General features: G+C 34.7%; 1 protein-coding gene across 2 annotated transcripts in view; it reads left to right on the top strand.

The window, feature by feature from the left end:
* The first annotated feature begins 214 nt into the window (after window positions 1-214).
* The window catches only part of LOC149785775 (NADH-cytochrome b5 reductase 3-like), a 50,262-nt gene continuing 31,892 nt past the window's right edge, over window positions 215-18,584 (top strand). The window contains exon 1 of one of the 2 annotated variants that reach the window (XM_089979679.1): window positions 215-369. In XM_089979679.1, coding sequence (XP_089835805.1) covers window positions 349-369 — 21 coding nt within the window. In that variant the 5' untranslated portion in view covers window positions 215-348. Of the gene's footprint in view, window positions 370-11,551; window positions 11,709-18,584 lie in introns of those variants that run through there. The other variant, XM_089979680.1, reaches the window with a different exon arrangement.

Below are 18,584 nucleotides of genomic sequence, written 5' to 3'. Positions count from 1 at the left end.
TGTAATAATATACAATGTAGTGGATTTTACTAAAAGTATACAAGACAACATCATTTTTGATAACATGAATAATCGAATCGTTCTTTTAATATATCTATTGCATAAGCGCGGTGAACAAGTTCGACTTAATAATTATTGCCATGGAAAGTTAAGACCCTTTCACAAGTATTGCATGCAGCCCCGGTTTATTTGTCTCCTTTTTTCTTCGTCTGGTTTTACAACCCAAGCTTTTCCGTGTCCATTTCAATTATTTGGGTCTGCATCCGATTAAACTTTGGCCAGCTCGTGTTTCTCGTTCAGGTGCAAAGTGATCGCACGTCCCTCCAGTTTAATATCGTTTCTGCGACAATGGCACCATCTGATTTGTGGGTGAGTATTATGCTTACGATTGGGATTATATGTAATGTTTTATGATGATCTCCAGAAATATTGTCTCTTGCATGGTCGAGCGAACACTTATCTGGTCTTGTTAACCCTCCCCGTCGGCGTCGGTCTAGATTGAGTTTTGTTTGGTTTTAATGGTACTTTAAAGACATTAATGGAATAGTGTGCCGAGGAAATAGGAGCTGAGTGCTTTTGCCAAGGTTACACCGAGGCAGCCGACCAGGGCTGGTCTGGGCGCATATTGAACCCGCAACCCTTAGATTTCGAGTATGACGCGCTACCAGCAACTGTGCTACCAGGGCTCTGCCTCCGTTAAGACCCATATCCTCAACTAGTCCAACAATGTAAGACATAGCACATGTTGTTTTTGTTTTAGTGCTATTTCTTACTACCCAAATAACGGCATTGTATAGCGTGTTCCGATGTCGGTTGACATCGGAAGGAGTAGTCATAGTCAAAGTTTCAGGAATATCTCTCACACTTGGTAGCTTATATCAACACTTTTCCATTAATTTATGTGTGTACTTAATATACTTACTGTGCTGTCTTTATCCTGGCGGAATGAAAATATGACTCTAGCAAATGGATGTATTTTCTTGTTCCGTTGACATACATTTCAATTTGTTGCAATGTGACGGTAGTTAAAGTAAGCCGAAGTATATTTAAGTAGGTTCATGTGGGGGATATGTTTCTTGAATGAAACGAAAAGTGCTTACAGTTCCAATAGGCATAATATATTTTTTATTCATTTTGTTAAAGAATAATATTTCAACTTAACCCAAGTTCTGCATTCCCGGCTTTCATCACTTTCCTGCCAACTGAAATATATGCCAACAAAACTTGAAAACAGGTCCATTTCTTTTGTGTATATTTGAATTTATTAGAGAAAAGACATCAGGGTAAGAAAAGTCGACAAAAACAGAACTTTACTTTGTAGAAAGCGTTGTTATAGGTTGCCAGTTGTGTGTGATATTCCTGAAAATTTGACTTTTGGTACACTGTTAGTCGACATCAAAACACGCTACACAGAGCCGTTAGTTAGGCAGTAAGACGTGTCACCCACCAGAATAAAAATATCAGGTGATGTGTCTTACACTGTAGGACTAATCCTCAACCTGTCTTTTTTATGTGTTATTGAGAGACTGACCATTTAATATTGGAGGGTTGGGGGAGTGAATGAGGTCCTTGGATATCTTTTAAACCAGGATAATTTTTTTTTTAAATAAAATAAAATGAATGTTTTTACTAATATAACGGATTTAATTGGGAGTGGATAAAATAACCATAATAGAGGTCATCGCAGAAACATTGATTTCTACATTTATGCAAGTTGTTTCTAGACAACATTTAAATTTTTTATTAAACAATATGATAGATCTTATTTTATACAAAAATAACTTTAAAATTGTGTTAATAAGAATATAATTACTGAAATAGCTGTTTGCAGTTCATACGTTGCAGAGAGAAATTCAACATTCATTTGAACTAGAGCTGGGTACCGCAAAACAATTTTGTACAGTGTTATACTGCAGTATTTCTGAATATACAGCGATGCATTCCATGGTATATTGCATTTGTATTAGGGACTAACAATTTAATATTCTGGGGTTGGGGTCTGACACTCTTTTAAATTTCTGTCAGTCGATAGTTGGAAAAATACCCTGGGCTGATTTAAGCAAAATCATGACATTATATCCATTATATTATTTGGAAAAAATTGTTTACTTGTATGGGAACAAAGGAAAATAACATCTCGGCTCAAAAGGAAATCGCAGCTACTCCTCCACCTCAGAAAAATAAATGGTTAGTACCTTATAGAAGATGAATTTTTGAATAAGTTGTAACAAAAAAAATCTGTAACTAATGTGATAAATAAGTTTACATTACATCTGACATCTCACGAAAGACAATGTGCTAACATTAGGGAGCATGTTGATATATTAGGAAATGCTGACACTGAAGCTACAGTTTGGTAGCTACAATATAATATAACAGGCAGGGAATACCCAGACGATATTCATCAGAGAGGGCAGACAAATATAAACGACTTACAAATGAGAAAATATTTGCTTCACTTGAGAAATTATGTGAAATCCACACAGAAAATTACTGCTTTCCTGAAATTCAAAGCAATATGTTTATTTGCCCCCCCCCCCCCAACAATGTTTGTTTCCTATTGCACTGGTTTTAAAATTAGGGTAGATGGGTATTTTTTAAATAAAAAATATATAGTATAATGATTAGTATATATAATGTTGTAAGCACTTTTAAGTATTGGGCTAAACAGGCTAAATTAGATGCACAAATCAATTTTCAGGATTTTGTTTTAAAAATTGTTTTATATAAAGATCGGATATATTATAATGATTACTATATATAATGTACTAATCTCAGTTAGATGCAGAAATCAATTTTAAAACATCTGTCTTTTTATTTTATTTTTATCCTGGGAGGAAAAAGTGCTAGGCTCAACACTGAAAAACTTGGACAGTCAGCTGACTGGAAATGCACATTTTTTGGCCTTAACAAATTAACATATGGTCCATAAATTGGGATTTGGCCTGAATCACAATATCCCATTTGGCAACCACATTGGCATAAGTAACACATGCCAAATATGAGATTAAAGGATCATATAGTTATATTCATAAAATTAAAAATTAATTTGTGACCAGTACAATTGTTTTGTAAAATTATTTGAATTCATCATGAAAAATGAAAACATGCTGTTAAGATCACTTAATTTGTAGCCAGATTGCTCAGGAATTTCTGTAAATCCTCATTGATGGTACTCTGAAGAAGTACTTTCGTACAACAACAAAAATGCAGTGGTAAACAGTAATACTTAGCACCTCAAATTTGAACTGAAGACAGATGCATATTGATACTCCATGCTGTCTATATGCTTATGCCACAAGATTTTTAAATTGAAACTTTGCCTAATTATGAAATGTGCTGAAAATCAAAGTGGGTGGAAATATATTGAAAGTGATGATGTGTGCATGGTAGTTTTCTCAGTTTGCATACCAAAGAACATTAAAGGGAGAACAACTATGGGTGTACAGTCAATTAAAAGATAAGTAACTTTAAAGATGAAAAAAGTCCACTTATATCATTATTTATGGTCCATTCTGATGATTGTTTACACAAAATAATTCTTTCCTTTTTTTTCATAAATCAGAGCAATAGTAATTTTTTAAGCTAAATTGGGCCAGAATTTGCTTTTAAAGAAATCCCCTCCACAACTTCCCCCATGTCAAAAATCAAATGGTCAGTTCCCAAGATTCATTGTAGCACTTTGGTCATTACACGGATGTACTTCATCCATATGGCTTCAAAGATGTTATCGACTCTGTGGTAAAACAGCCCTAAAAGTTCTATCACAAGTCCAGTGTATGACGTTCCGATTGATTTCCAGTGGTATTTCAAAAAATACCAAATGTGTGTTGATATGTGTGCAGTTTTGAATGTGCTTATGTGCATATAGCCTGGAATGTGGTGATGTGTTAAGTCTTTTGATGTATCACAACAATATAATCCAAAATGTCCTTATCTAAATTCACTATAATTCCAAATTAATGCTTTAGTCCAAGAATATTATTGAGCACTTTGTCATTCCAGTAAATAATAATTTGAATAAATAATCCACCCAAATTAAAAACTGAACACAACAATGATTCTGTTTCGGATGTTAAGCCAAGGATGAATAATCCTAATGTAAAAAGTTTTTAAACCACTCTACTTGGACTTGATATCAGTTACCATTTTCTGGAAATACTGTCAACTTTGTGGGAAATTTCCTTTTTGGAAGATTCCAGGGTCAGAATCAAGACTGTATCTTTAACTCAAACTGAAGTAAACATGGTTACACTTAATAATTGTCGACTATTTAATCCACACTCATAAAGAAATATTAGCTATGTATGTTGTTTACAAAATAAATGTCGCTGGTCAGGTACACCATTACTTGATTTTGGACAACGGTCATGGTCTTAGGTCAAGTACCACATAAGTTTTAACAGATGGTAAGATTGATTTATAGTAATTGTGTATGAATATATTTAATAAACTGCCACTAGACCAGAACAAAAAATTTCTTTTGCAATCAATAATATATTACTTGTTACTGTTGTGTAGGTTATCCTTTTCTGATACGGAAAAATTGGAGAATGAACCACCCATTTAGTATGTATGCAAAAATCTGGCAATGTTTGACCTCTCCCCACTCCCTGTACATGTGCATACTTTTTTACACACACACCCACCTGAATATGTACACTTGATCCCCCCCTCCCCGAATTTTATAGAATGGCCTATATTTAATTCACACAGAAACGACCAAGGATTAATGATATTGATGTGTTTAATAAAACAGATAGTCCACTGATATTGAATATCTGACTGCATCAAAGAAATAAGCTGCATAACTTGAAAAAGAACATTGACTGAACCCAGTCAAACAGGTTACTACGTATTAGACAAACTGTTATCGAGGTTTCATCTCCCCTGTTTCCTATGTGTATGTATATTATCAGTAGACCCACCCCATATGCAAGCATGTGCATTTGAATTAACCCCCCCCCATGCTTACATACTAAATGGATAGCCCTGAACATGTACCTCACAGATCCAGTCTGACTGCACATCATAGACCCAGTCTGACTGCACATCATAAGACCCAGTCTGACTGCACATCATAAGACCCAGTCTGACTGCACATCATAGACCCAGTCTGTCTGCACATCATAGACCCAGTCTGACTGCACATCATAAGACCCAGTCTGACTGCACATCATAGACCCAGTCTAATTGCACATCATAGACCCAGACTGTCTGCACATCATAAACCCAGTCTGATTGCACATCGTAGACCCATGGATAGTAACGCTCTTCATTCTTTTCTGGACATCTTGGAAAATTTCTCACTGATGAAAAAATACATGCCAGTAGTAGTTGGGGCTATTTTGGATCATAGAATATTAATCCCTCTTCTTTAGCAAGCATTAGTCTCAGTACATTAGTTTTCCAAAATGTTCTTTTTATAGCTTGATGTGTATTTTGAGTTATTGTTTAAATGCACCTGATCCACCTACCCTTTGTAGGTCTGAGTAATTCTCGGCATAGAATTTCAGCAGTCTGTTCAAGTTACATTACTACTGTCTTGATATTCATGTTGATGAGTTTGCTTTCAATGCTGTGGTATGTGGTTACAACCTTAGACATTTTTTCCGTTTAGTCCAAAAAGTATATTTTTAAACTTGTGTGAGAAGACAGTATGCAGTGTCTCAGTCAATTTTGTAGATAATGCATGCTTCTGTTAAAAATTTAATCAATGGCTCAGATAAGCAGTGTTCACTCAATTAAAACATTTAAATACTCAATTCTTTCTTCCACTTACACAAGCATTTTTCTTTCACTCAAAAGATTGATCAAGGATTCAGATAATATCAGACAGATGCGAAGATGATCGGAAATGGGAGAATATCAATGAAGTCTGAAAGTCTGTTGAACAATTGCTTTTTCCAAACAGTTGACAGTAAGAAACGTGATTTGTGGACACATTTGTTACCATGCTTGGAAGTAATTGATACAAGTAATAAAGAGAAAAGGCTGAGATGTACCAAATACAAAGTGAAAAATGTTTGCTCTGGTGAAGGTACACCAAATGTACAAAGAGAGGTACTTGTCAAAGAGATCAAGTTTCCATGGATAATACAAGTACAGAGAAATTAATTGTACTTGAGAACATAATAAAATCATTGGATAGTTTTCAGTTTTAAGTCTTCATTTAAAACTGAAAAATACCCAGTTTAGTAAAAATTTAATTTTATGAGTAAAATACACACAGTACATGTACTTCACTCCCTCAATAACTCAATGCCCTGATAACTTGCAAACCCACTTATAATGTGGGGTCCAGTGTAAATTTCATTTATTTTAATAGAATTGACCTCTGTTTATTGACTGTGAAGAAATTTGCAATCAAAATTGGTAGCTGAAACTTTGATATATCACTCATTAGCAGATAGTACCTGGAAATTTAACTCAACATTATCAAGTTCTCAGCTTTTAATAAGAAGTCATATACAGTGAAACCCCACTTTAGCAAGGTTTGTTACAGCACAGATTCAGATAATTCACAATTGTGGCTTGGCTTCTGAAATTTCATATGTTTTATTTGTACACATTTTTTGTTTTAATGTGTAAAAAGTTAATTTTCATTTTGGGGAAGTCATGTATGAATTTGAATGTAACATGAATGTGGCATGATTCCTGTAATTTTACAATAATTTCACCAGGTTCTTGAAGTTTTGTTCCAAAATAAACAAAAGTTTAATAATTTGGCAGAATATGTTGTATTCTGAATGAAAAAGTGTTTGATTGCATCTTTGTTTATATGAAACAAGGTGTTGACTCCTTAATCCCTGGAGATTTTTGTCATTTACGCCTGAATGGGAGTAGGAAATGCATTTTGGGGGCTAATTCTGAATACATCCAAATGCAGCTGCTTCCAAGAGATTTTCCTTTAGCCTGATGCCTAGTTGTGTTAGAAACTTTGGTTTTCATTGGCTATTTTGCTCGCACATGTGCAGAAGGGTAAAAGTTGGAGTTCTTGTAATTTTGTTTGCTTATTGGACTAGTCTTTTTTGTGTTCTGACCACTTTTTACTCAAAATCCCCAACTTAACCTACTTAGTGCAAAGGTTCACCTGTCTGTGTGCAGTTCAGACCAGTCTGCCTTAGATCTCAGGCCAAAAAGTATAAAAGCCAGAAACAAAATCTGATTTAAACAATGGGCAAAGTTTTGTTGTAAAACTAAAAGCAAGGTCTAAAACACGTTTTTCCCTCAGCATTTTGTAATGCAAGCAGAAAGTCCAGAGCTTCATCTATGTACTTTTCTGTAATACCACTCACTTTGGTGTATCTGAAATGACCTTGATGCTAAAGAGCTTGGAAGTAGGGTACTACTTCCTGACACACAAATGTGGTACAAGGAGTAAATGAGTTAAACATCTCTATTCCTTTCAGATGTGTCAGTACCATAATGACTAAATCTTGGGATACTATAAGTCCTTGGACAACTAAATTTGATAAATTTTAACAGTATGGAATTTATACGGACACCATTTATTGACCTTTAGACATGCATATGCACACATACTGAAATGTAAATGTGCTTCATCTTTCATAACATAATTTTGCTATTATTTTTTTGCATTAAATTCAGACACATGTGACAAAATTAGTAAATATTATACTTTTGTGTGCATATTTTCACTGGGATTATTATGGATTCACTCTTGCATACCATGAGATCAGCTGACAAGTACACTACAGTTGTATTCATGCTATACATTAAAGATGTACTGTATATAGATGTACAAATATGTGGTTCTCTAAATAAAGTAAAATATTGTTATGTATATTTAATTTGCTTTGTTTCTTAGTTACTTCATTACATGCTATTTTAATGTAACATTGTATGATGGACTTGACCGATTCCAAATTTGAGTTAATTTCAGCTTGACCCAAATTGACATTTTTTAATTTTATTCATTGTAAACAACTAATACATAGCTGAATTATTCTCTATATTTATGGGTTTCAAATCAGTATTATTATTATTAGAAGAAGTAAATATGTTTATTTGGTCTAAGTTTTGGAATTTCTTGAGTGTAATTCAGGTTATGGTTTTGATTTTGTAAACATCAGAATCATTCCAGAAGGTTATATTCTATTAGGTAATGCTTTTTTTTATAAAATGCTAATTGTGACCTGAGGTCAAGGAGAGAACTATATATAGTGTAACAGGGGATTTTATCAGTTGCTTTTAAGATCTAGCACTTTGAAATTGTATTATATGTTGTGTCTAGTATTTGAGCTGGAAGTTTTATTTCTTCAAATTATTAAATTCAAGTGATTATTTTCTCTGAAAATACAAAAGATTTGGCACATGAACACACTAGAAGCTATAACAGACATGTCATCGCCTTCAGTTTTTAGATTTATTCAGGACTTGTGTCTGTAATTTTTGGATTATTTTGGGATTTAATTCACAGTGCCGTTAAGTTCTATTTTTCTTCTCATTTTCACTCTATATTCTAGGGAAATAAATTACTTGTTAAATTTTACAGAGCTTGTTGAATTTCACTCTTTTCTGTTATTTTAAGAGCATAGACTAGTAACAATATTATATACACAATCTCGGCTTTCACTATGTATATATTTTTCATTTAATATGCATTGATGGTAACTGTGCCAAGTAGGTTTTCTGTCCACTTTCATTATACCCCAAACCAACCGCTCGTGTGGCCTAGTGGTTAGAGTGTCCGCCTTAGATGGGGGAAGTCATGGGTTCGATCCCCGGCTGAGTCATACCAAAGACTCACAAAATTGGTACTAACAGCTGTCTCGCTTGGTGCTCAGCATCAAGAGGTTAGTGTTAGGACTAGTCGGCCTGGTGTCTTGATAATGGGACTGGGTGGGACATCATGCTACATGTCTGCAGCATGATGCCACATTGCTAGACATCACTATAAACTGCCACCCTGCAGATATTGTAGCGATATGACTGAAAATTTGTTAAAGCTACATTGTAAAAAAATCCAAATCACACACACATACACCCCACACCAGCAGTAAATATTTTCTACTCTAAGGTATTATCATGTTAACTTTGTTTTTGTATCAAGTTTTCTGTATATCCATAATTTCTGTAAATTTTATTCATCATTGTAAATTGTATTGAGTATCTATAGCTGAAATTTCATACGAGCATAGATTCTATTTTAAGATATTAAGAACATAAAATTGTGTAGGATCTATAAACTGATGTTTACCAACATGTCAGCAATTACTAATAATAATATATATAATAACAGTGACAAATTTTGTATTACATGTACTGATTTAAAGCAACATTTTTATGTTATTTGTACATTCTTGGTGGAGAGTTGGCTTTAATTCAGTTTATTGGCACAATGTATGCATATTGTTTTATATACATATAATCATAAAACATGGGGAGGAAATGTATCTTGATGGTTACAATGTCCTTGTCACATAGGTACGTCACATTGGCTATGTCATGTTTTATTGACCGAATAATTTTGTAATTCTCGTAATTACTTCATGCCTGAATCATCAAACTAGATAGTCATATGCTTCTCTACCACACCCTTAAGTTCTTTATGCACCTTATCTACATACTTGTAACCATAAAACTGACTGAGAGTATGTATCTTGACCAGTACTATACTCTTATCACCAAAGTAGGTCACTGTAACTCGTACGCTTCATTAACTTCAAATTGTATTTCAGATTTTTTCTCAAGCACTGTGCATGCTAAAATCATTAAACTAGATAAGAGTGGTCCTAATATAGGCCTGCATGCCAAATGTTGCCTGCAGGTAATATTTTTTGGTGGCCTGCACTTGTACAAATAGCAAGTTCTATTAATATACATGTTGTATGGCTCATGAACTTGACATTTTTGGTCCATGTATCCCATGATGCTGAAGATGTTGCATAATGTTGGACTCTCTTGGTATTGTACTGTACCACACCCTTACATCTTGCATTTTACTGGTTTTGGTTAAATTATTTTAATTAGCTCATTAAGACAGTCAGCAAATAGTTTGTAATTCCAATGAATAATTAAAATAACTTCACTCAAATTGCAACTTAAAATAACTAAAAGTGATAACACTAGAAGGATATTAAAATAGAAATTAATAATAATTGTGATTATCAGAACCTTGTATAAAATTCTAAGAAACAATAAAATGACCAGGTAGCAAGTGAAAAGTTGGCTTCCTGAACCATGTAAACTTCTATTTAAAAAACCCAAAACAAACTAGATCTTTAACTCAAACGTCAGTAAACAATCTATGTATAACTTACCAAGACAAAAACAAGGTATGCACCACAACTCTATCCTCAATCAAGCACACAAAATAAAGATACGTAACAGAATGGTCTACATTTATTTCAAGTGAGGCTTTTGTTGTAGTGGCTAATCAAGATTATTCCTGAACTGCTCCGGTGGCCTAGTGGTTAGAGCATCCACCTTCTGTGCAGGAGGTTGTGGGTTCAAACCCCGGCCGAGTCATACCAAATACTTTGAAAATGGTACTAACAGCTGCCTCTCTAGGTGCTCAGCATTAAGAGGATAGTGTTAGGACTGGTTGGCCTGGTGTGAGGATAATGTGACTGGTTGGGACTTCATGCTACATGTCTGCAGCATGATGCCCCTGAGCTAGACATCACTATAAACTGCCACACTGAGACATAGTAGTGATATAACTGAAAAATTGTTAAAGCTACATTTTAAAAAAATTCAAATCCAAGACAATTACTAATCTACCCATCTGCTCAACAATGTTAATCAGGTACAGTGGCTATTCTGGCAAGCGTATAAACACAGATGAAAGACCAGGATCTATGAACACTTGTGTCAACTATTTCATTTATAAAATGAACCAGAAATTTATTGGCAGAATGATTTCAAATAGTATATAAGTATGTCTGCAGTTTTTTTTTTTGTTTTTTTTTCAAATATTCTATTGCAGAACACTGAAAAATCAAAATAGTCTTTGTTTAAAGAATTAATAAAGGACATCTCAGTAGCACATTTTTTATAGTCTTCTTTTAATAGTAAACTTTTATATTAAGGACATTTGTCGTAAAGGATTTTTTAAAAATAAATCACAAATTGTATTATATAGAAGTAAACATGTTTGTGTTAAAAATGATCTTTCTTTACCAGCTGAGCAGCTCCCCCCTCCATTGGAAATGGATAAAAAGAGATGAGGTGTCACTTGTATTAATCAGATTTCTCTTCCACAATACTTCTCTCCAGCAATCTGCCCCAAAATACTAGGGTGTGGATTTATTGATCAGAGAGAAAAAATCCTTAATAAATATTTACAAACATTTTGTTGTAAAAGGGTTTGGGTATGCTTGTCATCAAGCATGGGATTATAACTGGAGAAACGGTACAAGAATTTAGTCACCTTACACTATACATGTACATGAACCCATGGTCTGTTTGCACCTGCTACGTAATGCATGGTGTACTCTGGCTTGATTCAGTATATATGAATATTGAGTTATCCAGGAGCTTTCCTTTAGGTATTATCTAATAGCCCTTTATTAAAGCTTTGATGTGAAGTCGATGAGGAGAATTGCCGGCAAAAACATCTATCTGAATTAAGCTGCAGCACTCCTCCTCTCTAGGCGACGCTGTGTGTCATTGTGCATAAAGCACAACACCTTTGACCAGTCTAGCTGAGCGATTTCATCATGACCCGTTACGTGATATTCGTAAGTAGCAGGTTCTATATAGTAGATCTAAGCCAGTGACCTTGAGTTGTTGTAGTTCATGTACTGTAGAGTTGGAATGGTTGAGTAGCTGAGGATGTCAACTTAAACTGCACGTGGTATTGGCATGGTGTGATCACAGGTGGTTGAAGTATATAGGTTTTACTTTTTTTAAATTATTGAACTGTACCCTCTATGGATTACACCGCAGTCCCAGGACCTTGACGTTAGATAGTGTTGGCTTTTTCAGGATTGTACCCTATTGAATTTGACATTGTTCGCATGAACATGCGACATCTAAGATGCGCTCTGCTATACATCAGACTTGTGTATAAAGTTTTAATTGTTATAAGTGACCCTGTAGCTTACAAGTTGAATCCTGTCTAAATGTGAGAGGAAATAACTACATGCAGGTGTATCTGTCAGCCTTGTACATGTATGCAAGCCTTTACAGTCTCTTCATATAGCCAAGTAGATTATATAAAAAATAATGCATCAGCTTATTTGTGCATAATGGCATGATGGTGCACCTTTCTGGCTTGAGCAGCAGAATATTTGTTTCCAGCTGCTAAGGGGGCATGGGCCAGTTTTTATGTAAAAATTTAATGCCACAATCAGCGACCTAGTATAAAAAATCAAATACACAAGTGAGGTAAAAAAAGGTCCATATTTTTAGATAGCTATATTAAAACAAAGCATAAGAATAGTATCCACTTGACCAGAGAAGTCAATGGCAGTTCATAGCAGAAGAAGTTTATGCACCCCAACCCCTATTTTATACATGCATTTTTCACATCCAAAGTCCATTTTTGACAGCAATTGGTGCTCACAGTGCAAACACAAGCCCTTTCCCTGGATGAAAATTTTGAAAAACACTTTCTACTAAATAGCTTGATGCAATTCAGAATAGTTGTCATCCAAGCCGTTTTTGAGATACTGAGACTACTTATCTTGAACCTACGTGTTGACTGCTATGGGAGGCTAGCTCTTCTTCCTAGCCGACTATTGGTATTTCACTATCAACATACTGCATAGCAACTATGGAAGGTGTACATGCCTGACATCAATTTCAAGAACACAAGCCCGAAACAGTGAACAATAATAGCTGAAAAGGTCACACCATAGCCTTAAATTAAGAAATTTGCCAGGGGTCAATTTACGAAACTGGACCCTGCCACCTGAGGCAAAAGGGGACAGAAAAGGCATGTCTCCATTTGTGCTTCCATCCATGTGCCTTGTGAAAGATGAATAAGGCTTCACAAAAACAACAGCTCTGTGCATTCAGCTGTTTTGCCCATATGTTCTCAGACCAAGAACATCTGGAACACTGCTGTTCCCTCCCCTACAAATGTGCGTTGCCAGTAGGCTGACAGTTCCTGTTTTGCATTTCCGACCTTGGTACTTTTTCCCACCAGGGGAAACTTCTTTTTTTTTTAAATTCCCAAAATTGATTTGTACATGTAATTGAGTCAGTTTAGCCCAGTACTGGAAGCATTAAATACATTATAAATATTAATCATTATCATACAAATGTTTAAAAACAATCCTACCTACCAATCCTAATTTTAAAATCAGTGCTATAGGAAACATTTGTTTTTGGCCTTGTCTGGTAAACCAAAAATGAACAGGTCCATGGAATTTTCTGTTACAGATCTTTCATTTAACTTTTAGTGTACACTTGATCATTATCTACCACAATTTATTATAATAAATAGCTATATTTTCTGAATTAATTTTCTTTCCAAACTAAAGAGTCAATGATTCCACGACAAATTGTGTATTTGCATAAGTAAAGATACTTTTGTCAACCTCTAAACAAATTTAATATTCCTTGGTGTATGGGTGACTTTTACCTCAATAATGCATTACACTAAAAGCCATCAAGCACCTTACATTGCAACTCTGCAGACTATTACAAATTTTGAACCTTTTCATTACCAGATACATTGTTTTAGCATATTAAGGCCCAAAAAATGTTTTCAGTTGCACTGGTTTTAAAATTAGGTTTTATTTTAAACATTATATATATATATATATATATATAAACGTAAGTATTTCAAGTACTGGGCAAAACTGACACAATGAGATGCACAAATCGATTTCAGAAAGGGGTCCCGAGTGGTCTAAAGCGCTCTCCGTTACGGATCACTGCCATCTCACCTCTGTCTACATGGGTTCGAGTCTCAGATTTGGCCAATGTGGGTATGTGAGAAAGCTTGCCAGTAGCTTCTCGAGGGTCGGTGGTTCTTTCCGGGGATTTCCCGGGTTCTTCCTCCACCATTAATACTGGCTGCCATGTATAGCCTATCGTGTGCTGAAAAATGGCGTTAAACCCTACAACAACAACGATTTCAAAAGTTTTAATTTTAAAAAAAAATCTTTTATCAAGTTTTTTTTTACCCAAAGGGAAAAAAGAGCTAGGGATGGCACCAAAAAAACATGGATGGTAAGCAAACTGGAGACATATTTTTTTGTGTGCCTAATTATCATTTTACAGTTTTATCACCTTTTTGTGACTTTAGACATTGCTAGCATCATCAGAGACGTGGGTGTTCATCCACTAATGAACAGTTGAAGGCATATTTTTTTGTTGGTGAAAAAGTATGACCAAGAGAGCACACATTTTTCAAGATTTGGGGCACATGGGATGAAAAGTCCATGAAACCTGCCAGTTTGTAGTGATTCAGTGACGTGTTCTATACATATTTCTTGGAGTTATGGCCCCTGATGGTCTTAAGAATTGCTGATGCATTACCTAATGGAAACACTTCAGCTTCCACAATTATTGATTTTCACAGATTTGCTTGGAAGTTTCTTATCAGCAACAGCTCAAAATGAGCTTGATGATGAGCAGGTTCTGTACATATTTCTTAGAGATATGGCTCATGATTGCTGATGCACAGGCTTTTTGAAGCTTTATTGCAACAGGAGCTTGCATAAATTCTATCAGGGTTTGACACTAACTTTTTTGAGTAGGAAGCCCACAGGACGTCCTGTTTTTCAAAACTGGTGATACTTCTGACTGATAGAAGGTACTTCTCCTTTACAGTTATACATGTACTTAATGAAAAAAATGTGTAATCTATTCAATAAAATAAAACACTCATACAAGGTTATTTTATTACAGTTTACATTGAATTCATCAACAGTTTATATGCTTTGTTTTGTAATGCTAACAAATCTTGTGTATGGTATTTATCATTGTCTTCAGCAGCATCACTATCACTGACACACTGTTTCCATTGCAACAATCTTTTTCATTCCAATACTTCTGACATAAGGCCAGCCATATCATGACTGATGGTTTGACTCTCTACAGCATGTACAATTTTAAACCAATAAAATTAGTTTAAACCTACGAAGAAATAGTAAATGACTGAATTAACAAAATTAAATAAACTAGAATGGATATGAGGTTAAATTCGTGGTTTAAGAGTTTACAGTATTATAAATGGAATGGATCTAAATTTAAATTTCTGGTTTAATACTTTAAGTTCAATAATATCAAATGAAAGTCAATAACATTTACCTTGCACTCAAAAGAACATATACAATTTCTGCCTTTTGGAAGAGGTGTCAGTGAAGCCATCACTAATGACTAACAAAAACTGACTGGAGGAAATGATGTGGTCCTGTTCTGACTGAGTATCGGCATAGCCCAAATAAATTTCTCACAATATTTGTCCATCAGGTAGGTACTGCCATTTCCAAACATTTCACGTTGTCAAACTCACATAATTTCACATTATTTATGATTATGAGCATCCATGTTTCACGACAAAATGAGCATTTTTAAACATGACAAGTAGTTTTACAAGGCTGCCTTATTTATCAACATAATGGACTTCTCACCTTTAGAAGAATCGGGGGCTGCCTTTTCAGCTTTCTTTTTAAGCTATTCTGTTGTGGCTCTCTGATGTGTCATGGGTTCCGACTGTACAATTTTAAATATTTTGCAGCCAACTACAAATGTTCTTGATTGTATTATATGCAAACAGGTTTTTGCATCATTCTTATCGTGGTTTAGCCACAGAAATTCCTGCTTCCAGGTATCTTGAAATTTTTGGGTTTTTTGCTTTTATCGTAGACGCGTTGTCCTTTGAGTTTCACATATTTTTTTTTTTTTTTTTTTTTTGTTTTGTTTGGGGCGGTGGAGAGACATTATCAAGAAATCTCGTGTTTCAAGCACATGAAACCACACAATAAAAAGTCCCACAATAAAAAGTCCATTTCATGAATGCTTGATGCTCTTAACAAAGTAAATGCCCAACCAACAAATTACAGTAAGTGCCCAAACGACAAAGATTATTTGGTTTAAATGGTGTGGGCGTGATCTTTGTTTTGTTTTTAACTTTGTTTCTCTGTCGAGTTTCACAGTGTTTGATATGTTTATAATTAAAAGAAAGATTTATTTGATCCTATAACATAAGGTGGATATTTTTTTTAATATCCACAAGTTAAAATAAAAGGCCCGACGGACCACCCAGCTGTAGGAAGTGGTGGTCCTTCTGGAAAACAGGTTGCCTTGGGCCAGTTCACCTGTGATAGTGTTGAATCCTGTCTATGATGAGCATGTTCTGCACATATTATTTAGAATTATTGCCAGTGATACGTTCAGTGCATGGCTATTACCAATACAGAAACTTGTGAATAATCTTTCTTCTTCATTTATGATAGAACTGTTGCAGATTTGCTGTCAAGCTTCATATCTATAAGCTTTTGGATGAGTTCGGTGATAAGCATAAATTAATGCATGTGCCTGCTATGTCCAGTCTCAGATGAATTCTCAATTTAAAAATAAAAAGGCAAATGACTGATAATTATTCATGAATAAAGTAATTTGTATAGGGTATTATCATTTTTATATAGATTCTTCACCATCAGTATTGATATGAGTATCAATATGTACAAAATATAAATTAATAGCTTCATCCCTGGTCATCATCAACAATGTGCACACCGTCAAATCAATCATGTTCCCACAATTTTTGGCTCACCTCGATGCAAATATAAGCTATTGTACTACCCCCAGTGTTGGCATCCACATGGATAAAAGCATATAAATATGTACCGCATCACAGAATCTGAACCAGTCTTATTCCCTAGGTTCTATGTTTGGGGGGAAGGAGGCTAATTTTGTACATAGATATACATTACTTGAATATTCTTGATTGAGGTTTTGCATTTAGATGGGTGTTTTACACACTGTAAATACATTTATATCTGGAATCAAGAGACTTGGCAAGGAGGATGCATCTTGATGAGTTTACTACACCCACATCACAAAGATTCATGCTTCATTGACTTTAAATTTTGTGTTTTAAGTTTATTTTTCAAGTCCTGTTTATACTAGGTCACCCATTCAGGATCAGTAATTTTCTGTGATATCAGATCTGTACTACATGTTTTGTCATTTTTCATTCCATTTTTATTTATGAATTTGGTGTATTAATACATGTAATTACTGGCAAAATCAGTTAAATAGAATTTTTAATTCTTTTTTAGAAAAATGAAAAATAATTTTAAAAAAGTTCTTTCATAAGAAAAAAATGAAAGTATAAAAGTAAGTTATTTCATTTTGGATTGACAGTGTACTAAAAGTGAGAAGGTATGAAAAATAAGAGCAATGGATATTTCCAGTCATCTTTGAGCCTGGTTTGCATTTGTTTTCTTCATGTAAAGCAGATATATTATAGACAGCTTTAAAATAGTAAATATATTTTTTAACCAGATTTTGTTACGGTTAACATGTGATTTTATACCATTTATAATATTATATCCAGACAATTCATTACATTATTTTCAACTTTAGTATGATAGTTTCATATTGAAATGCAAAGCATTTGATGGGTACTGTAGTTACTCGTTTAATACGTCAAGTCCAACTGCAGACAGCATCAACCCAGCCCAACAGTCAGCTACATAATGCACCATCAGATCTGTATCTGATCAGTAGAACAGTATAGGTCCAGATCTGCAGGTGCAGTATGTGATGGCAGATCAGGGTCTGTGTTGCTTGCATTACGATAAGACTTATAAGCAAGTAAAGATGGTACAACTATGGGAAGATTATATATACATGTATAAAAGGGACATGCCCAAATGGATGTGGGGAAATATTCTGACATGGCATATAAATCTCCAGTAACCTCCATGTTGCCATAATACAGTGGGCCCTGGGTGGCCAAGTGGTTTAAGGTGCTCATTTTTACATATTACTAAATGGCATTTCTGACCGCACAGGTTCATGTTGCAGGTTTATCAAAAGGAAGGTATGCAAGAAAGTTTGCCACCACCTACCTATGGGTCAGTGTTTTTTTTTTCTGGGATTTTCTTTGGTTCTTCCTCCACCCAATATACAGGGCATCATCTAATGCCTATCATCTGCTGACAATGGCATTAAGCCCACAACAACCACCACCATTATCAGTTTTGCAGATCCATCATTGGTTATGTGTTTGTTTCCTGTCCCTGCAACACACTTGGGAGATAGATGTACATGTTTTGTTCACCCTGTAAGTAGGGTATCCTATTAAACTATTGATCCAAACAAGACCAAACGTGGATATTAGATACCTTAGGTGGGTCCCAAGAACTGGTTAGATTCTGGTGACTAAATGTTTTTTTCAAAGATCATGGCTTTGTGTTATGATGATGGGCATGGTTGATAGAAAAGAAACCTGTTTTTGCCAGAGAAAAATAACAAAATTGGGCTGAAATTGTGTAATGCTTTAAAACTTAAAAAATTTTGTTAACAGCTTGAAGAATGCTAGAATGTATCTGCCCACATACTTGTACATGTGAACATGAAGAATGAGTCATACCTTTGCTTGCTAGACTGTTTACAGCTAAAGCCATTCATATTTAGAGAGGTACAAT

The sequence above is a fragment of the Sinohyriopsis cumingii genome, chromosome 13 (genome assembly GCF_028554795.1).
Source record: "Sinohyriopsis cumingii isolate HCF-2022 chromosome 13, ASM2855479v2, whole genome shotgun sequence".
Classification (NCBI taxonomy): domain Eukaryota; kingdom Metazoa; phylum Mollusca; class Bivalvia; order Unionida; family Unionidae; genus Sinohyriopsis; species Sinohyriopsis cumingii.
Note: the sequence above shows the minus strand (reverse complement) of the source record. Positions and strands in the feature narration are given on the sequence as shown.